A 22,436-nucleotide genomic window follows, 5' to 3' on the forward strand; every position below is an offset into this window, starting at 1 on the left:
CTAACTTCATTCTGCTTACAATACTAGAGATCAGTCCTCTAACTTCATTCTGCTTACAATACTAGAGATCAGATTTGCCATTGATTGCAAAGTCTTTGGATCAGTTTCTATACAGTCCTGACCTTTAGCTTTATCCTTTACCCATTTTTGCAAGTAAACCATCTATTTTCACTCCACACTAAAAAGCGCAGGAATCTTACACAGAGCAATGCCCTATGGCATGCTAGTAGTAATTCCTATGAAATCCTGCTATTAAATATTTAATGTGTCATCAGAGCAATAGTATATTCACTTAAAAATATGCTTACCTCTTGTTGAAAGGAACAAGGGATTATTCAAATAATTTGAGGCAAGGCGTTTCCGCTGCAAGGAAAAAGAAACCATAGCATCATTGAAAGGTGTTCTAGTTGTCTCTTACTGTTCCATATGGCTATACTTTCTATGAGCTTCCTTCATACATAACCAAGTATCCAGAAGCTCGTTCAGTGACTTAGATTATTCATTACTTACCCTTAAGATAGCTATATAAACAGTTGCATTATTTACCTTTCTAACAAGTTCTTCACAAAGCAGTTTTACATGCATTAGATTTTATTAACAAGAGAGAAATACAAATTGCATTTTATTGACTGAATTTCAGTATACGTTCCAGGCAACTGCAACAGTAACTCTAAACCTAGCAGATAACATCCATAAATGAAAAATTGCATAATAAATTGTTTCTGTGAAATGACATCTTTATTTGCATATACAGAAATAGAGATGGATTTCCCACCTGCAGAAAAACATCACTATCCACCGTGACACTTGCCCACAGTTAGTAGAACCATATTTCCTTTGTAAGCTATGCATTAGGACCCAAGTCAAGTATTTCTCTTTCAGAAGTTAATGTATATGACCTCTAGAAGCTTGCAGTCATGTCAATCTGCTGTGGTTATTAAAGACCTTCAAACTTGCAAACACAGTCCACTGGAAACCTGACTGAGATGTTTAACTAACTGTAATGCAGTCCATCAGCAGCTTAGAAGATGGTAAAAGCTGATGGTCAATAGCTACCTGGGCTTCATTAACAGTCAACATAACCCTTAAAGGCTCCTCTAAGCCATCATCGTACAGCAGGACTGAAAACAGTACCATTTTCCTCCATTAGATGTTAAGTCTATGCTTGGAGGAAAAGTAGATTTTTTTGTGGCTAATAAATAATTTTTTCTGTGATGAGTAAACCATTCTTTTCTAAACAGGTGCATGGCAGTTTGTTAAGGAATTTTGAATTGATGTTTCTTTGTTCAAAATATATCCAGTTAGAAACTTAACCCTTTCCTACGCTGAAGGACAACAACAAAGAAGCTACGAAGAGTGGGAAAATAGAATGGTATCTCAGAAACATTTTTAGAAAAAAAAAGCTGTGAAAATGAAAAGCACACCATTCAATTGAAGACATAAGACTGTGATCACATTTTTGTAATCAAGGAAGGTAACATTACCACTACAGATGCTGAGCTCCTGCAGTTTTGAGGGGCATTGGCAAATAAAAAGTCTAATTTATATGCAATTTCAACTTAAACAATCATGAATTAAAGAGCATTCTGTAGACTAACCGTAAACTAAACTGCACCAGAATGCCTAAAATGCCTCAAAATACCTCAATTCACTGATTAGCAAATCGATCTGAGCAGCTAATTGATCAGTGAAAAAACATCTGCCTCCATTTTACTTGAACGGCATTCCCCATGGTCAGTACTTAATGACAGTTCCTAATGAGGACACAGCTGATCAGCCATAGGACTCTTTTACAGACATTTCTTTCTCTGTGCCGTCCTTCACTTCATGATATGCTTTTGAGAACAGATATAATAAGGAGTATGAACTAGGGGTGCAGCAGACCTCCTTCATCACCCCCTCCATCTCTGCTCCAAGATAACTGAGTTTCTCATGAACGTTGATTAGACTACAGTCACAAAACTTGATTGTAAGTTATTTTAATAAACTCATCAGGACAAAAAGGCCTAAGAGAAGACACTGCAAATGTAACGGTAGCAAGCCTAAGGTTCCTACTGTGTTAAACACTGGGTATATGAACATAAGTATTTGCTCTGAAGAGGTTGCTGGAGAAAAACTGAGTCCTGAAGAATTCAAGTGCCCAGAGAGGGAGCATAAAAATCATATTTCAAAAAAAAAAAAAAAAAAAAAGAACAACCAAGTTATCACTGATAGCTTTCTTCTTAGCCTCATCTGTCTGCTGTCTGCTAACACAGACATTTGCAAAAATTTTGGTATTCCAAAATTTCATCACTGATACCTACGTAAAGAAAACTTACTTTATCTAGGCTTAAGGAACCCAGAACATGGAGTAATCTTGCTTAAATGGAAAGCTGGCTGCAAATCAGTTTAATTTCTGCAGAAAGTTCAAATAGTAACCCCAAATTGTGGTAAAATGTTAAAGATGGAATTTTAACATGCTAAATAAATAGAAACTTAATAAAAACACATTTTTAGAACAAGTTAAGTCTATTTACATGCTGACTTTATACCAGGTTTTCAATGCAATATTTTGTAGGGCCTAATTTTGCTATTGCCATAGATGTAACAGCATACACATAACAGATGATAGAGATCATGCAGATCCATTTTATTTTTAATTACGCATTATTTTACTTATTATGCAGGCTTTCTTACCCTCTGCACAGTACACTGATTCTTAAACCAGTATGTTCCTTTTATGAATGTCTATAATAAAAAAAAAAAAAAACACTAAGTGAAGTTCTCTGAAGATAGGAATAGGAAAAGAGGAATGGCCATGCAAGTCTGAAGATAATGCAGCACTTCTATTCTTCAGGTCTAACCTAATGGGATCATGTGTATAGGTAAAAGAGTAATTAGATCCCACATTAATTTAGTCCTCTCAGCCGTTACTAAAACTATCATGAGTGCTAGTTTGAAGTAAGTGATGTTGTGGGGTGAAAACCTGTCGCTTAGCTACTGAGATTAAATATTTTTTTTTCTTTTCCACATCAATATATCTTTACAACTGAATACATGGCTCTGCATTCATATATACTTTTGTAATAAGAAGTACTTAAACCTTTTATTGGCATGAAATAGCACTGTGGTAAAAAAAAAAAAAAAAGTGAATTATCAAGTACCTCGGTTTCCAAGAGTCCACTGTAGGCTGGATTCGCTGTGCTTCTTCTCTTCCTTTCCTGACGCTTGCTCTGGATTTCTGTAACCATGGAAAAAAGCATGAATTGTATGTTTCTCATTCATCAGGGAAAAATGTAGCTCTAACTTCTTAATCAAGATGCTCTTACCCTCAACCTCTTAAGCTCTGTGTTCAGGTTCAGTTTCTAAAGTGTTAATTGGGTTGCATCAGCATTAATATCAATGCTGACATTAATAAGATTTTCCTTGTAAGACTCACAACACAGGCATGTTTTTATTTTTCCCTTCCTCCATGGTGGACTTCTGCTGTCCTACAAGATTTTTATGATGATCCCTTCAGACACACATATAACAAGCATCAAGAAAGAGCTTTCAAAATGCTATCAATGACTGCTATTAACAAAAATTAAGCATACAAAGCAGTTAAGCCTTGAAACCCATATCAGATGAAAGTATAGAGATCTTTTTAAGTTTCACTTATATTACTTTTTCTCTGCAGAGGGTAGATTCAGCTCTAACTAGGGCACTATGACTTATTCATCCAAAATAACACGGCTTCATGATCATAAACTTGCAAAGTATTTTTGTGAGCTGTACATATAACTGTGCCACTTGAAAGAGCAGTGCAAAAATAAGCTCATTGAATTGCTGGCCTGTTTGGGAAAGGGGGAAGAACAGGAGAACTCCCTTCAACTAAATGGTAACACCTATCGAAGATGGCACTTACTCGGGACTGCATTTAGCAAAAAATAAGTCGTGAAATCTTCTGGATACACACACAGAAAAAATGAGCGAATTCCTGGCCCACTGAAATCTGCAGATTTAATGCCACTTTTATCTGAACTAGGATTTCATTTCCATCACACGGAATTTTTCCAGCTCTTTATGTCTGTTCAGAATGGTGAGATTATTATAAGCGTGTATTTTACAGTCTACTTTTTATTCCAATAATAAGGTAAGAGCAGACATGCTTTAGCAAGGAGAGCCCCCCAGCATCCATCCCATGACATGAAGTGTGTGCAGCTGGGCTGATGCTTGTTCCCCAAGTGAATATTTTATGGCAACGTTCACACTCTGCAGTGATAAACTACAGAACTCTTTTTAGTCTAAATGCCCCTCCCATGGTTGTGATACCTCCACTCTTTTTGTTCTGAGTAAATTTCTCAGAAGGAGCAGAACTGGCAGGAACACTAGCCTGTCAGCCCATCAGAGGACCAGGAGCACACCCAACAGAAACTCATGACACCATCTGTTTCTTCAGAAAGTCTAGCATCTTTTGCCAATGTGTGAGACCCATCCCAGAAGGTCCTCCGGGCCAGAAAATGGTCTCAAGGATATTGAGCACTATCTCCCATTTGCAATCCAACAGTAAGATACAGTCCAGCTTTCAGGATGTCTACAATACACGGGAATTGGATTCCTGGCACACAGTTCTGGCTTCCAGACACCCTTTCCAAATTGAAGTTGATCACTTCTCCACAGAGTAAAAAGGGCAGTGTGCCACAGTATGTGGTTTGAGTATTGCCGGTCACGTCCTGAACACGGTGTCCGTAGGGACAAGGCCAACACTCTGCATGGATTTTGTACAGCCCTGAGTTCCCAGATACTGATTTGAAACTTCTCATTCACAAAGCACTGTTGGCTAAGCCGCCACTCTTGCAATGGTGGATGTAGCAGACAGAAACTGGATAGACAAGAAAAACAGAGGAGCAACTACTTGTGTATTCTGGCTGGGTTTTCCCACTGGCATGGGAACATGTCACCTCTCACACTCAGGTGTCTCTCCTAAGGCAATTCAAAGAGTACAGGCAGGTCTGATTCACAGCCTGACATGAGACAGACATATGCTGCCATGCAACTCCTGGAGCTGTGCAGCATCTCAGTATGAAGAAACGTGCTATCTGGGACTGCACTGAGATGTGCAATAAACCCCATTTCTGAAACCACTGCCAGCATGTCGTTAACATCCTTGGTGCCATGAAACCTCCAAACAGGAAGCCATTGTATGGGTAACACTTCTGCTCCACCACTGAAGTATTCCCTACAGTGTGCTCTTCTAGCTATGAAGAAATTGCCATCCTGGAGCTTCCAAACCCTTTGGCAGCCTATGAAGGGAATCTGGCAACTGCAGCAGGATGAGCACTACATGTGGATCCAACAGCCTGCCACAGAGCCACGGGAAGGACGATTGTTCTCCATATCAGTTCTTACAAAAGGAATGTGCTCCTGGCCAGAAGTGCCAGAGACATCACAAAAGAAGAACCCATGTGCCTTGATGCTGGCAAAGAAATGGAGGAAGTGGAGCTGTGCTGACTTTTGACTTTGGTCTCAACAGCATGAGCAGGAGCCATGGTTTCTGCAGCCAGCAGCAGTAACCCAAGCTACAGGGTCAGTGCATCCAGGGGCTGCAGCATCTCAGCACTCACAGCAGCACAGGGAAGAAGCTGGAGACAGACTGACTGCCCAGACAGACTTACTCCTTTTCAGAGGTTGTCACAAGGATGCAAGATTGGGACTTTCCACTGGTCTGGGAAAAGAAACAAAGGATTTGACACAGCAGAGCTTTCTGTATGTTGGGGAGCATAACTGCGCTGACTATCTTCACAAGAAGCCTGTGATGGATCTATAGTTCTCTGCCCTTTTGGGTCCCAGGTTTAAGAGAGAATTTCTTTAGGACATGCTCTCACCAAGGCAACAGAAATATTTGATGGAGCCTGACTCACACATGTGGTAGAGACCTGGAATACAGCTTTGGAAGAGGCATCACTGTGGTGCAGAAATAAAATCTGGCTGGGGGGAAAAGCAATTGCAGTGAAAATAGATGGAAAAAGAGATGGAGAAATGAACTAAAATAGCACTAGATGTACTCCACCTTATGCAGCCATCAGGGAGGGAAGGCACAATGTCAGCACTTCACTTATGGAAACTGTGAAAAAAAATATCCATGCTTCTGATAAAAGGAATATGTACATCCAAGAGTGCATCAGTAAATAATCACAACCAGCTAGACCAGAGGCATAGACTGGTACACTATCTTTGTTACTTGTCACTTCTGCTAAAAAGTATTGAGAGTGTTTTCTCTTTCTTTTTCCAAACAGGGCTTAAAAAAGTAAAAATAAGTAATTTGGTTTAACTTATTAAAGCATTCCAATAAGATAAATGGAAATACTTGATTTTATTTTCTTTAGCTAAGAAGTTTGTGTCTAGAAAGACATGAACTAAAGACTTCTTTTAAATATTCTGTTTTCGATCTAGATTTTTTTTACACAATGGCAATGATAAAAAACACTCTTATAGCATAGAGAAAAAGATTATGTCACAACCACAAGCTACATCACAGAATTATTTAGTTCACTAATTTAAAAAATACAACCAAAACAGAAAAGAAAAAAAAACAACTAAATGGTAATACATTTGATAGAGACTAATAATCTTGAAGATCGCTTTATCTTGGAGGTAAAGCTTCAATAAACTAATGTATGTATAATGTAACACTCTGTATGGTCATTCTATGAGGCCTGTAATGACAGTTTATCTTTAGCGCACTCTGTATCCTGCAGAATGTCAGTGGAAGGGGCCCTGAAGAACAGAGCTCTTTTCCCAGTAAGGTGAAAGATCCTCCTCTAGAAGTTAGCTGGAAAGGCTGCTGGTCTGATAGAGAAATCCATGCAGAAGCGGATCACAGTCCCTCACCACAGAATTAGCAAATAAAATGAAGAAATGCAATAATGCTGTGGATTAATGATACTGAGTGAATAAGCTTTTAATGCCTGAATCCTGATACAGTTTAATTCTAAAAAATGTAAAACTGAGGAATACATTAGAAGTACTAAAATAAACTGAACTGCATAATGACCACTCCTTCCTGATAAACAGCAATGGCTGATAACTGTAAATATGACACAGCACTAAAATAATAACCATTAGCATGTGAAAGCTATAAGGGTATTTTTGGCAGTTGCAATCACCAACACTCATGAAGAAATACCCTTTCCATAGTAAATACCTCTTGGTGGGAGCTGTTTATTTCAAGGTAGTAGGAATATAAAAAGTGAATTTGTCTGAAAGAATTGATTCTACAGGATTAGTATTATAGCAGTTAGGTTCAAAATGTGCATCTCTGCACTCACTGTATAACAGAATAGAGTAGTACTTGGTGTTCATGAACATAAGCATTAAATCCACACAAACAATTTATTAGTTCCAATAAAATCCAAGGGCAAAGAATTATTCAAAATGAAGTTCTCTCTGCTGTAAGCATAATTTGCACTTCAGCCTAATTTCAAATGTTGTCTTATTTTCTTTAGAAAAAAGAAAACAAGAACCAGTCATCATTTGCACTTTTGGGATTATAAATCTTCTCCTGAAATTGCTATAGCTTTTTAATTTCCATTTCAATCCATTACCTTTAAGGGACTAAAAAGTCCAATGGCTTAAAGTTTCTCTAAACTGCTTTCAAATTCTCAGTCACTGGGACATTAAATGTTTTTCTAAAATGCAGATTTAAAGAAGAGAGAGGGAAAAAAAAAAAAAAAAAAAAAAAAAAGCAACAAAACACCAGAAAAACTGCTGCATATATTGCAGAGACTTTATAATTAAGATGCTATTTTCTTCAGAATTCACAGCCTCTCTTAAAAACAAGGAACAGAAGCACAAGAAAACTTATTAAAAAGAAATCAAGCTGTAAATAACTTGGACTCTTGAGTCAGCAAGATATCTAAGAATGTGGCGAACTCTAAAGCAGTTCCATTTGGCTGTGGAGCAGCAGAGAGAAAAGATTTCACTCAAAACCTGAGCTGTAGAACATATGCCATCTTACCTTCCAAATGTTCTGTTGTAACCAGTCCTAATGCTACCATGAAGGCAATTTTCTATGGAAAGAAATAAACACACATTAGATTTTCTACTACAACAATTCTGGTAGAAGTAAATAATCTGGCATTGACAGAATAAACCCAATAAGGTCTTTCAGAAATGTCTATTGCTTGAATGCATAGAAATATGAAGAACTAATTGAAGATTTGCTTCAGATATGCCTGATCAGTCATGCCCTACTTGTAGGACTACATAAACTTTAACAGTTCAGAGTCTTATAAAGCCAATGATGTATGATTATTAATTGTATATAATGCATGACCAAAATTTCATATTGTTAGTTGCTTTGTTACTCCATTCTTTAGAAAAGCAATTGTGTATTATTATTACTGTCTGGCACTGTTTTTATTGGATACAAGCAAGCTATATGGAGAAGATACGACACACTTGCACTGAACTTTTCAACTTTTGAAATCTCCCCCCCTCCCCCCCAAAAAAAAAGAATAATTCAGAAATTGTTTGTCCCAAGTTACAGAAAGAATATCACATGCATGAACTGTGAAGGGGTCCACTGATCCCTTATCTTGCCTCAATGGGAAAGCTAACAAACATCTCCCACTGATAGTGGTGAACTCATTTTACAGCGAGGAATGTGATCTAAAAAAATTACTCAGAATTCTTGGTACACTGTGTACATGCAAACCACATTTGCATACTAACAAAACTTTGAAATATGCCTATGCAGTTATAGGGCAATTACTAGCGCAGATTCTACATTTTCTGTCAGAGATTTTTCATTCGGAATTTTTTTCCAATGAAATTTCTTGCAAGAAAAATTTTTGCTGAAGATTCCTTTTTTTTTTTTTTTTTCCCTTAAATGGAAAACTGAAATTCTGTTGTGTAGTTCGAAGCCCAAACTGAACCAAACTACTTGGTTTTGCATCACATCTATGGTACTGTGGGGTCTCCTCTCTCTGCTGTGCTGAACAACCTCATTGGATCGTGCTAATTTCAGAATTGGATCATGCTTCACAAGGTGCAATTCCACAGAAGAGATAATCTGGCTAGAAAAAACAAGCTATTAGGAATCTAGCAAGCAAAACTCACAATCCAACTGTGATAATGCACACAAAGACCATTGGAACATGTAATTGTCATGCTCACCCAAAATAAAATGTGTAGATTTAGGTTGAACTAAAATTGAGTGTGTAAGTGGTAGATGGTCAAAATATTCTGTTTCAGAGAAGTGTCAGGACAACATATTTCAACACTTCCAAGTCAAAATTAGTTTGACCTTCTTGTTTGTGAAAAACCTGATGATTCAACTTTTCATTTCAGCCCATTGTAAAATCAGCTACTAAGTTATTGAAAGTACCATTTCCTTTGCAATTCTGACTTCCACATAGTGAAACTCTGAAAGTAAACACATCCTCATTTTATAGATGAAAAGATCTAGCTAAGGGGTAGGTACTTCACAAATCAGAGAGTCAGGATTGGATATCCTTATTCTTCTTACATTTGTGAAAATATCTACGTCAAAGAGGTGAACTAACAAAGTCGTAAGATAGGAATATTGTCATTCCATGATCTCCTAGGGTGTAATTCTTCCTGTAGATTAAAAAATGGTCACATAGAATCTCATCACTGGCAATTTAGATAACATTCATGCTATATTTCTGCCTTCCATAACTGTGGTAATGACATGCACATGTACATACGCACATCAGACCTTGATTTCATTAATGCTCACTCCTTACATGTCTAAAACACCAGCTGGGCATGGTGGGGGTTCCACACGTGAAGGGAAAGATGAATATTTGATCAGAGACCAACTGTGTAGATCTGAGAAGAAAATTTGTCAATTGAGTAGAATTACAAGCTTCACTTCACCCCAACTAGAAGTAACTTTATGGCAGGATGTCTCTGCTCTGAGCAGAAGTCATAGCAACATTTAGATAAAGTGCGAATGGTTAATGTGTGATTGTGTGATTTTCCAGTTGGAACACAGATTGCCTATATTACTCAAAATATTGCCTATATTACCTAAAGATTAGACTGTAAAGGGAGCATACATTTTCTGACATCTAAACTAAAATTATTTCAGTACTGGCATGCTTGATAAATTTCCTCTCTTTATACTAAATTTATTTGAATACATATCTAATTAAATGTAATGACAGCATACGTGCTTATGAAGAGCTTTCATAAATTGACTTGATAATTATCTCACTATTAAAGACAGGAAGGTTTTATAGGTATTTGAAATATGGTTTCTCTTTAAAAATCCCAATAGAAGCTGTATTCTTTTTAACAAGCACGTTATATTAACAGCATATTTGTTTTCATGGGTTTTGCTGTTTCACACTCTTGCAGCTCATTGGATTCCACTCAAAATACTAGTTCCACTGCAAAGCTTTACTGTCAAGCATCCCAGAGAAATGGCAATGCAATGTTGTTTCTGCTCTGTGCAGGAATCCGCAAAATTGATTCTTTGATTTCTCCATCTTTGCAATGCAGGCTCAACTCTAGCATTTAGTCCACAATAGCAACGTGTCTCTCTTCTCAGTTCTTAAGTAGGATTAAAATCACTGTTAGCTAAATAACCAGCATTTCTGGAAGTTATTTTTTATTTTAAGTAAAAGAATGTTAGAATATGCATGAAAATGCTGCCAGCAATGTAAAATTTTAGTAATACACAAGCTGAAGTGCAAAAAGTTTTGTGCAATTCTAACTGCTTCTTCTATGCTGAACTCAGATACTTTTAAGTAAAACAAAACAAACCAACCAACCAACCAAACAAAAACAACTAAAAAGCATACTGATGACAAAAATAAAAAAACAAAACAAACAAAAAACAACAAAAACAGACATTTGCTCCACAGAGGGATCACTCCCTTGTGTAATTTCTTAATTTCTTTGCAGAAATCATTCTGGTGGGAGAGGCAGCAATTACTAGACGGGCGGCAATTTAGTTTGGCAGTTAATGGCCTCCATCCTCACCAGCACCTGGCTTAGTGAAGGGTACAGGAGACCATTCTGCCAGTCACTCCTCAGCCTCCGGGTGACAACACTCACACAGCTCACGTCCCAGGAGAAGGCTCTGACCACTGGACCTGGACATCCTGGCTGACTGGCTCCCTCCATCCCTTCTGGGAAAGCCACTCCATAGCCACTCATCCAGGACTAACAGCTGCAAAATGCAGGCACAGCGAGATTTTCTATAGTCTAAGGATACTTGGGAAAGAAGAAATCTTAGGTTTATGCAAAAGGAATACATATTTCAGGGCTGTTGTGTCCAGAGCTAGCTTCCCGGCTTCCCAAAAGAACAACCAAGCCAGAAACTAAAGACAACCAGCAGGTTCTCAGTCTTTTGTGTTTGTTCAGATATGCTTAGAAACTGATGGCAGAACTCCTGGCTACTGCTAGGTCTGGTTATTTCTGGTTTATTTATTTTTAATTTTACATTTAATATGTTAAATCCCAGTCTGTCATGACTGACATTTATGTAGAGATACACTCAAGTTCATGCCTCAGTTTTGTGCTTTGAAGATAAATAAAGGTGTGGAAAGAAGTGCCTAGATTGCTTATTTTCTTTAAAAAATTAAATCATCTGTTAAACAGCTATGAATGCTTTTAGAAATGTGTGGTATGTCTTTTCACGAAGCAAAACAAAGATTTTTACAAAACCATTTCTTTTTGTAATTACATGTTCTACGTATGTCAATACATGTGTTTACACTAATTATGTTGTTAGTTCTAATTACACTAATTGCATAAATACATGATAATCAACTAAAGTTTACTTTCAAAGAACAAAAGAAATTAACTTTAGACTTACATATTTATGGCTGTGAAACAAATATATGAAAAGTCACACTTAAGGGCATAGCTTCAGCATCCTACACAGAAAATTGTGTTTGCCAAGACATCCTGTATACATGGTAGGAACAATGTTCTTGGTTACAAAAAAAGACAGTCAGAGGAGCCAAAGGCACCAGGATATACTAGTTAGCTAGTTATACTAGTATACTAGTTATTTAATGGAAAGCTCATTAAATTTAAGAATGCTGTACCACAATTTGTCCCCAGTTGCACAGTCTCTTTCTTTGCATTCCTCTGGAAGATTTTTGCTCAGTATTCTTTTGTGGGGAATAAATTATGGTCAAAGAAAAATTGATTTTTTTTTTCTAGCATTTTCTTTTTAAGCAGGATCTACTAGCCTTTCTACCCCCTAAGTGTTGGACAATAAATAATCTTTTGGAAATAGTTTCTTAATGAAAACAGATGCAGTCCCATCATTCAGTGGCAACGAAGATTCACACAAGGGTCAGATTTTAAACTCAGGGGTTTCATATGCACATTTCTGCAGGGCTTTTGCATAAACCTGTGATATTCTATGTTAAAAGCCACAATATTTATCCCCTAACACTGTTCCAACTTTTGTCTTCAAATGTCACAAGGAGTGACATTGCCCACATAACATTAAAAATTTATATTGTGATAGTTCTCTTAAACTTACAGCACCAAGGATGCTTTCTTGCTCTAAACTTATTAGAATAATAAGGTTAAGATTTCACATTATATGAACATTTCCGCACTATAAGTAAGTGCAGTTTGTATAATTTTTCAAATTGCCTCAAAAGTATGTACAAGCTAATTTGAATACAACTAGTCAAAACCCAAACACCTGTTAAACATAGATTCTATTTCTACAAAGTCGTCTGATTTGTATTTTCAGTTTACATAGTAAATATTGTTCATGAAAGAGATTTAATCTTATTACTTGCTTTCTACTCTCTTCCTCAATTTGAATGATTTTAATGTGTTTCAGGCTAGAAAGAATCTGTGTACACGTGGGAATGTGGGATAACGCACACAGCAAATGCAAGGAACTATATTGTTACACACAATCTAGAGATTGCAAGATTCATTACCAAGAAGATGAAAATGTAAAAGCCCATCTTACAAAAGAATTGTTAATTCAACCTCAAATAAAGCCTGTAAATCCGGTGTTACATATTCGATAGCATAAAAGAAAATATTTTCAGCTTTTATATACCTTTCACAAGGCCTGGATTTTTACGATGCCTACAATTCTTACATTTTGCAACACTGGGAGGTTTGAAAGATGCAAACCAAATTTGTCAGAACAACTCACAGGGGCAGAACATACCTTTTGCAGTGAACCATAAGCACAAATTCAGTAATTATGTATGCACACTGAAAAAAAAATTAGTAATGGCCCCTAAAGCTTAATCATACTGTAGTTCAATTATTAAACTAATAATTGTTTAAAAAATCACCTCTGGATTTTCTTCCTTTTTCTTTTTGGTAGCAGGGCATCCCTGAGCTGGCTCTTCAGGAAGTTTCTTTGTCTCCACTTTACTTTCTGTCTGAGTTTGGACTTGAGGCTGAATAATGATAACCTAAAAGACAACATACAAATAAAAGAACAGAATTCACTATATAAAACTGGAATTTTCTGCCTGAAAATGTGATTCTTCATTGTAGTGTTAGTTGATACCTATACAGGCAACAAATACAAGTCACAAGCCACAGAGTCACAAGCCACAAGTCACAAGCCACAATTCACAAAAATATTAAAAACTGGATACCTAGCTTAGGCCCCTAAACATTCTGAAAACAAATTTTTATAGATGCATCATAAACCAGCAGCATCCTAAGGGAGCCATTTGATCAGCATCTCTGAAAATTAGGACACTTTCTATTTAGAGGGCTCCTGAAGCTGATTCAGCGGCCTAACTTTGGTGTTCATGATGTCAGTGACTTTAAGATGTTTCCCTTGATTTTATTTCACAGAGACATAGAATAGAACTACTACACGTTCAAAACAAGAGTCTTATCTCAGTTATTCCAGTGTTATTACAGAGTAAGTACATGTGGATTGGAAAGAAGATGCTCCTTAGGAATATTAATGGGACAGATCAGAGTTCAGTCCTCAGCATTTATGGTTATAAGCAGTGGATATCCATTTTTGCATAAACAAAATAAAATATATGTTTTAAATTAAATTTAATTCTGGTTAGAACCTTAGCTATAGGAATTACTACACAGATCTCTTAGGCATGCACGTGTTTGTATGTACATCTGCTACTATTTGAATTACCACATAAAGATTTACAAGTTTCAGATAACATTACCTCAAAAGCTATTAAATTAGAAGGAATGAGAGACAATTTCTAACCACGGAACTATACATGACTTTACACCCATACTTAAAGCTTCATAAAAGATACAGAAGAGCTTCCCAAGGTCACCTTCTTGATGAAGGTTATTGGCTTTGAACACTGAGCCTCTTCCATCTATTTCACTGCTAACCTTCAAAAAATTTATTTAATTGTTATAATTTATCTCCACGCAGTCACTCTAGAAGACTCAAGAGCATAAAAAGGTATATTTATTTTTTTTTAACCAGTAGCCAGTTAAAGTAAGAAAAATAAATTCTGTTAGAAGAGTGTAGAAGGGATGCTTACTTTTATTTACCTCACAAACCATCCTATATCCTGTATTCTTTCTTAGCACTGTATGGGAACCTGTGCTGCCAACAAAATCCGGGGTAGGAGTACCTAGCAATAAATTACAATGAATGTCCGCTGAGTACATTGGCAGACTTTATTGAATCTGTTTCTAGTACATGAGTGGAAAAGTTCTTATATTTCAAAGCTAAAAAGACACACAAAGTGGAAACAAGAAATTTGTAACTTGATTTTTTCCTACTGATCTGCTGATCAGTTTTGAAACCCGGAGCTCTCATTTCATTTGCCCATGGAAAAGGGAATTCCTGATTATTTGATACACTCCCCTGGGATCAGTTGATATAATTGGTATCTCTGTATAATTGAAGAGGGAGTCCATGGGGAATTTGAGCCTGTACAGAATTCAGGGATATTGTTAGTAAGAAATGGTTTAAGTAAAGAGAAGATCGTATTGTTCTATTAACATCAGGCTACACAATGATACATCTAAAATCAAGGCATGTACACAGACAAATGTCTACTGGTGTCCATGTGTCCCCTTAAGGATTTTTCCACTGCTTTCTGATTATTTCCTTCAAAAGGAACCACAAGCACCACTCTGTCAGCGCTTTGCACTCCCAGAGGAACCACCAGTACACGAGAGATAAGGACATACTGGAAAGTGTCCAACAAAGGGCTTCCAAGATGCTGAAGAGACTGGAGCATTTCTCCTATGAAAAGAGGCTGAGAGAGCTGAGACTGTTCAGCCTGGAGAAGAGGAAGCTCAGGGGGGATCTTATCAATGTCTGTAAATACCTTTTTACAGAGTGCAAAGAGGACAGAGCCAGGCTCTTTTCACTAGTGCCCAAACTGGAAGACATGAGGCTCCCTCTTAACATCAGGAAGCCCTTCCATGCTGTTTGGGTGACGGAGCACTGGCACAGGTTGCCCAGAGAGGTTGTGGAGTCTCCTCCTTGGAGAACTTCAGAAGCTACCAGGATGTGGTCCCGGGCAGCCTGCTTTGGGTGGCCCTGCTGGATGGAATTTTCCAGATGGCCTCTAGAGGGTCCTTCCAGCCTCAGTTCTTCTGTGATTGCATGACCATTCTGCTCACATCTGTGCCATAATTCCTGAGTTTGGCAGATGAAACACAGCAAGAAGCAGAACTTACCTTGCTGTCGGCACTGATGAGGAGTGGTTGCACTTTGACACTGTCGTTGACCATAGAGACGGTAGTGCTGGTGCTGATAGGAGTTGCATTGTTGGGGGAGGTGGAGATGATGGCGTACGCCACACCGGCACTGCTCAGCGGTGACGAGAGAGGGGTAGGCTCGGTGATGCTTTGTGACTGGCTGTTAGGTGTCTGTACATGGCTGACGGTGTTGTTGGCAGTGGGGAGGGCAGGGCTGGGGTTTTTGATGCTGACGACAGTAGCCTTTTGGAAGGTAGGAGGCTGCTTGGATGGTTGGTCTCTGCACGGGGAAATAGGGAGGCTGTCTGGAATCAGGGTCTTTGGCCTAACCTGCAAAAAGGGTTAGATGTTATGAGGCATAATCCAACACTCTAGTGCAAAAACACTGGATATATGCAGTCTAGCCATAGAGCCTCCAGTTGTATTAACTACACAACAGGAGCGCCTAGAAAAATGCAGTGTAGCAACTTGAAGTAGACAGCCATTCATTCACTTGTAGATGTATTCCCAGCACTCCTCACCTGAGTCATTTTGTAGTCCCTGACTCATTGCAATGCTAAACAAGAAGGGAGAAAAAAGTCAATTCCTCACTTTTATTAGCACACTTCCATACACATGCTATTCAAGCCACATTCAGTTCTCAGTAGGCATGTTTAAGTCAAAGCCTTTTCCAAAGAATGGAAAACCCAGATGCAATAATTTCCTGTTCTGAAGGACACAACACTCTTGCTATGGATTAAGGAGTGGGAACTGAATCATTAAGGGAGTCGTGGGAAAGCATTTACAGGAACATTAAGTGTATGCACATCGTTTGTACTGGTGGATCAGTGAATGAAGCTCCTTATATTCTTAAGACAAGCCATGTTCAATGGACACAACCACTCCGCTCAACAACAACAGAGAGAAAGAGAGGGAAAAAAAGACACACAGAAACATACAGCTTAGTATTTTGTGCTGTAAGGAAAAAGCTGCTGTGCGGCTGTGGGTGAGTAAAGAAGGCACTTCTCCATGGATGGATGGGGAAATCGTTTGCCAACATCTGTGAAGACTGAGGCTTTACATAGAGCCATGAATGATAGCTGAAAACAATTGTCTCCAGCTAATGTGATGTGTTTCCAGTGGGGTAATTAATGTCACCCCGTCAACATGGCTCTGACTTAACAATGTGTTAAGTACAGTTCCAGAATTGAAAATAAATAATTTAAACTGCTTCACAAGAAGTTAACTTCACTCCTAGCTTATTCGTTAACATGGCCACATAAAACAGCCGGCTCCCTCTGTGCTTATTTCATCCTGTCACTTCTCGCACCTTCCATACTGTGAAACAAAATGACAAGCTGCAGCAGACAGGCGGTGGAAACAGCTGCCTGTGCCGCTGTGCGTCAGCCAGCAAGAGCCCTTCCAGTGATGCTGCCTCCAATCTCCAGCCTAAGTAAGCCATTTAATGAAAAGGCAGGGATTCACTGATGTAGGGAAAATCATCTCTCAAGGCTGGCTGTCGTCCTCTGTCATATCAAGGAGGAGCTGTACCCATTTCTCCTTGTAGAGAATATGAAGCATGGCAGCACATGTATCTCAACTCTTTCTATTCCAGTAGCACAGTGCTCAGTTGCCACTTGGCTCCTAAAACTGATGAATAGTATAAACATGCATTAGAAGCACAGTCCTGGTTAGGAGCACATAAACTACAAGTAATCAAGGTAGATGTAAAGTGAAAGAGCAAACAGAGGCAGACAGGAGGCTTTGCCTAAAGTACAGCGGCAGACGAGTGACAAAGCTGGGAAGCTGTTGTGTTTGGCTCACAACTTCAAATTACCACCAAAAAGCCTTGTGGACTCAGTGCAAAATGACTCAAAGCTACACTAACCAAGAACTAACCATGTTCAAGATATTCTGACAGTAAAAGATTTTTTTTTGCTCTTTTTCCTCCATCTCATGAGTTCCACCCCACATATTTTATGTAAGGGTTATTTGGTTTTATTATTGAAGATATTAGACTAATACTCTGGCCAAGATATTTAAGAAGGTAGTCTATGTTTAGCTTCATATTCAAAATTAATTAATGGTCTTATTTTATTTTCAAAAGCAGTGCAGAGATGTTTAGTTTAGAACCATCCTAGCCCAGGCATTTTGCAAAACTAAGGCTTCTAACATGAACAACAGCCAGTGAAATAGCAGTCGTGAAGCAGAGACAGACTCTTAAAGCATTCATGTCTACATCAGAGTCAGTTATACAAGCAGATATTGTAATATCTATTTTTATATTTTCATAATAGTATTCTTTTTCCTCCTGTGTTATACCTTATATAATTCTTTCATATGTAAGCCTTTAACAAGTTGCTCATGCCACGTGCTCAGAGATACATGTACATTCACAGAAATAGTGTTGTTACTCAGAAAAAGTCCGAGACGCTTGGCAAAATACAGTTAAAATGCACTCTCATGGCCAAAAATAAAAATAAAAATAAAAAATTATAAGCTGTTTGGTAAACATCTAAATGATGGATCTCTCCTTAAAACAATTTTCTTGTAAATTGGTATAACATCAGTTACCAACAGAAATACTGTAAACATGGAAAGAGATAAGTCCATATATATATACAGGAAGAAAGATAAATAAATAGTAGCTCAGATCAAAGATTCAATGTAACAGTCACTGAGATCTTTAAAAAAAAAATCAAGTCTGACAAAAAGTCATCTCTGTAGTTTTTCTAGCCAAAAGCTGTCATGCAGTCTACCCAGATCTGCTGTATCTGTCACTCTCACTTGCATGTTTGTGTTTAATCAAAAGCCTAATTAAAACTAAATGCAAATATATATTCTAGCTACATAGTTATCTTTTCTACACCATTATCTATATATGTATTGATTGTCAGGTGTAATACTTCAATGAATTCTATACACGCTCTTTACACAATTATATCAATTCTGCAAGTTGTGGATGAATGCATATGACTGTGCTATATAATAAGCTATTCCTGCACAATTAAACAGATGTAATTTTCCAAAGTAACATATTCCCTATAAAGCACTACCTATTGAAGTATTTGATCTGATTTAGCACACATGAACATAAGCTGGAGATTTTCTGCCACCTTGTGATATGAAGGAGGTATAGCGGTCTTCATTGTCCTGCAAATTCCCTAAGTTCATTTAACATTGTGAAAGTAGATTTATTACAGAATAATAAAAAGGGTTGACTACAGAAAAGTTTCAGGTGCTCCTAGCATGAGTTAAAGCTAAAATAAGTGAAAATAATATTTATATCCTCAGCCCATAGGCATGCACACAAAAAAGAAAAGCACAGAAAGCCCTTCCCCTCTGCAGTGCTCTAACACCTGTGAATTGAAACACTAGGCATAAGTATTTAAAAAGTAGCTAGGCTAACATTTAGTAGAGTTTCACATTTAAAAACTAACCTGCTATAGTACTCTGTGAGAATAAATGGTGCTATCTGGGAAGAAAAAAAAATGAAGGAAAGAGCTAACAAATTCCTTTCCCACACTGCAAAGCTGTAGCTTAAATTTGGGAGACAGAAGGAAGACAGCAGCACCAGTAGAAATCTGACACCTGACAATCACCAATGAACTGTATTTTACATGCAAGCTAAGAAAGAAGCCTTTTCTACTGAAAGTAGCATAGGTTGGATGGCACCAGTCCCTATTACAAGAGGCACAAATACAAGGTGCATAAGTTTGTAAAAGGAGAAAAAAAAGAGGAAGTAACAGACAGCATGTGTGTCACAAAGAGAAAACCACAACTGTTTCTCCTGTAGCTCAACCCTCCTTTCCCCAGATATCTTTAATTTAACTTCTGACAGCTGTCAAAACAGAATGTGATACTACCAGGGCTATAAATGTATGGGAAGAGAGGGCTGTTGCTTGAATGTAATGATTTCACAAAAGCCACGTTGTTCTCAAATGTGCTCAATAACCACAATAACAGAAACATTTGATTTTAGGCTGCAATATTCAGACACCCATGGTACTTCCCAAATAGCCTGCAGGTGAGTACAGTGTTTGAGAAGATATTCCCAGACTTGAGAATTCACAAGGTGGCTGTCTACTTTTCAGGCAGGGAAATAACATGGAGCCTGATCCTGTGACATGTACAGAGTGCACTTTTGTTCAGCAACCTCTAATTTCATATATTTTAAAGAGTTTAAGATCAGAAGGGCATCAGCTCCTGTGACTAACGTGACTTCTTGTACACACTATATCATTAAACTCCATCCAGATGTCCCTGTGTGAAGCCCAAAGGCTTCCATTATACCAAAACATCATTCCAGCTCTCAAGAGCACAAATTGTTGAATACCTCAGAGGTGCATGAATAGTTGAGTGGCAGAGGTTGGAGAGCCTGATATGTCACCATTGACAAAAGCAACTGATCACAGGCAATCTATTTCCTGAGCTATGTTCCATCAGGTAAGCCACTCATGTGCTGTAGTGAAGAAAAAGATAAGATAAAGAAGACAAACCCTTACAAAATAAGCCCTCAAGATCCAACCCAAACAAGTATGGGGGAGAAGGAGAAGAGAACAAAGACACATGATTCCTCCCATCTCTGTGGGCAATGATATACAGTCCTAAAGGACAGGATTTAATTAGAATAGCTAACTCGGTGCAGATCTGCAGGTGCTATGAGAATTCTGGCAAATGTGTTCTCCTTACGGCCCAGTGAGAAAGGGAAGATGATAAAAAAAAGTACTTCAACTACAAAACCGAACGGGATTATTGTGATCCTTCAGCTCACAAACCAGCCGTAGTACTTCCCCTAGAAACCAAAGGCTGATTTTAACAGAAAATACAAAGAACTTCTTAATGATGAATTCATCATCAGCCCAATAAACTGTTTTAATATTTCATTACACTCGTAACTGGCATTTTATTGCAAGGTTGAAATTGCTTAAGTTCAGCTTCCAGTCCTGGATCTTGTTATAGCTTTGTCAGCAGCACTGAAAAGTCCTCCCCCTCCCCATAACAGATATCAGCTGGATCGTGCTCAGCATCAATCAGCCCTTCATACTGGCAGGGCCGATCTGTATGAGAGTAAATTTTTCATTTCAACGCAATATCACATTGCCTTTGAGAGAAAGACCATTATTCACACTTTATTTTCACTTCACCCTTATACTTGGACCTTAAAAACAAAAACTCAAAATGGATTTGGCACAATTCATATGTCACAGTGGCAAAGTGCTGGGAGCAGCAGACAGAGCTTTCATTCTTGAAAAGCTTTAGAGGATCACACAGAAAACATTAGCAATGGCTGATAAAATGAGTGCAATGTGGTGTAATTATATCCTTCACCAGAATGAACAGATGCACACTGACTTCAGTAAGGCTGTGTCTATTTATGCCAGCTGAGGGCTAACTCTGTCTTTTTTTTAGATCACTAAAAATCAGGGAAAAGAAAAAATTCTTCATAACTTCACAACAGTGAAACACCCTAAAATACAGTATGCCCAGTAGACATGAATATGAGCATTTCCACCTTGCTTGATTTTGGGTTCCCTTCCTTATAAGCTCCTGTTGTCTTTGGCTTGCTCTGAGAGCACAGACAAATTAAACACAATTTATTTTCTTGCTACAGCACGTAGATTAAAAAACACAAGTGACTACGGATCCATATATGTTTTTTTCCTTCCCTTTGATGGAGCTACACAAAAGAGAAGTTTCTCTTCAGTGTGTACCACAAGGAAATGCCATGTAAGATGACCCAGTTCAGCGAGTCTTGTCTCCACATAACATCAGCCTCCCCTTATCATCTGCCGCTGTCCCTGAAATATGAGCTTGGAAAGCCACAGAAGAATTATATGAAATTCAGAACAAAAGCCAAGCAAGTTTACTATCCCGCATTTTCAATCCTTGCTGCTCTGGACTGGGTGAGCTAGGAAGAAATCTTAATCTTCACTGAAATCAACGGCAAATTTTAACAGGCTTCAGTATGACCAGAACCACAGCTAGCACCTCAGAATGAACACCGGTCTCTCATTTTACATGCTGTGCAAAGTAAATACCACAAAATCACTCTGTGATATTTTGACATATATTCAAATCACATGCACTAGATTGGATGTTTTCCTCTGGACTGTATACCTACCATATTTTAGTACCTCAATTTGTTAGTCATGGTCAGCCAACTTTAGTGACAAGGTGATACCCAGATATAATAACCCCTTTACATTTTTTAAGACAACAAAGGTATTTCATAGAGTTTTATTTCTCCTTCAGCCTTGCTTGATACCAGAAACAGAAGTTTTGCTCAGATAAATGTTCATGCTGGAATCTGCCAACTCTGCTTTCTGCGGATGTTGGCAGAAGGCAGTCAGGAGGGAGTTCTTTATTAAAAACATTATCAGTATCTTGAACACAAAACTGTATTTTCAGAGGAACTTTACTGACTTTTGGTAATGAAACATACATCTCTCCTCAGTTATACTTCCTGTATTTTCTGGTTTGGCATCGCTGCTACCGAGTTGGTGATTCATTAAGTAGCTTTTTTCCATTTACAAAGGCGAAAACTACCATTAAATCAGCAAATTAAAATCAATATTATTTAAAACAAAAAACAAACAAAAAAACACAACAACAACAAAAACCAAACCACACAGGGGTTGAAGTTGACAAGGATTTCTGTTTTTTTTGTTCTGCACAATGATTCTGTCCTTGAATATGCAGTTATGTGTCTCTGAGGAAAGAATTTAATCCTCATTGTTTAGGATTACAATACAAATATAAAAGTTAGACTGTGATTTAACACAACAGTCAATAACTTCTATTTCTACTCTCCT

The 22,436-nt window shown here is 37.9% G+C and overlaps 2 protein-coding genes across 5 annotated transcripts in view; one reads left to right on the plus strand and one right to left on the minus strand.

Annotated features, from left to right (window-relative positions):
* LOC311429702 (rho GTPase-activating protein 8-like) overlaps positions 1-11,491 on the plus strand; it is a 144,127-nt gene extending 132,636 nt beyond the window's left edge. The window contains exon 14 of the transcript XR_014688356.1: positions 10,897-11,491. The gene's annotated coding sequence lies outside the window, so the exon portion shown is untranslated. The remainder of the gene's footprint in view (positions 1-10,896) is intronic.
* Positions 1-22,436, minus strand: part of PHF21B (PHD finger protein 21B) — a 179,497-nt gene that overhangs the window by 15,287 nt on the left and 141,774 nt on the right. For 2 of the 4 annotated variants that reach the window (XM_084505839.1, XM_084505837.1), the window contains 6 exons: positions 15,622-15,972; positions 13,278-13,400; positions 7,979-8,030; positions 3,144-3,220; positions 2,677-2,727; positions 309-363 (listed from right to left, as the gene is read on the minus strand). In XM_084505839.1, the coding sequence (XP_084361965.1) occupies positions 309-363; positions 2,677-2,727; positions 3,144-3,220; positions 7,979-8,030; positions 13,278-13,400; positions 15,622-15,972 (709 nt within the window). The remainder of the gene's footprint in view (positions 1-308; positions 364-2,676; positions 2,728-3,143; positions 3,221-7,978; positions 8,031-13,277; positions 13,401-15,621; positions 15,973-22,436) is intronic. The other 2 variants (XM_084505840.1, XM_084505838.1) reach the window with 1 other exon arrangement.

This window comes from Aythya ferina (genome assembly GCF_964211825.1).
Source record: "Aythya ferina genome assembly, chromosome: 1".
Taxonomy (NCBI): Eukaryota; Metazoa; Chordata; class Aves; order Anseriformes; family Anatidae; genus Aythya; species Aythya ferina.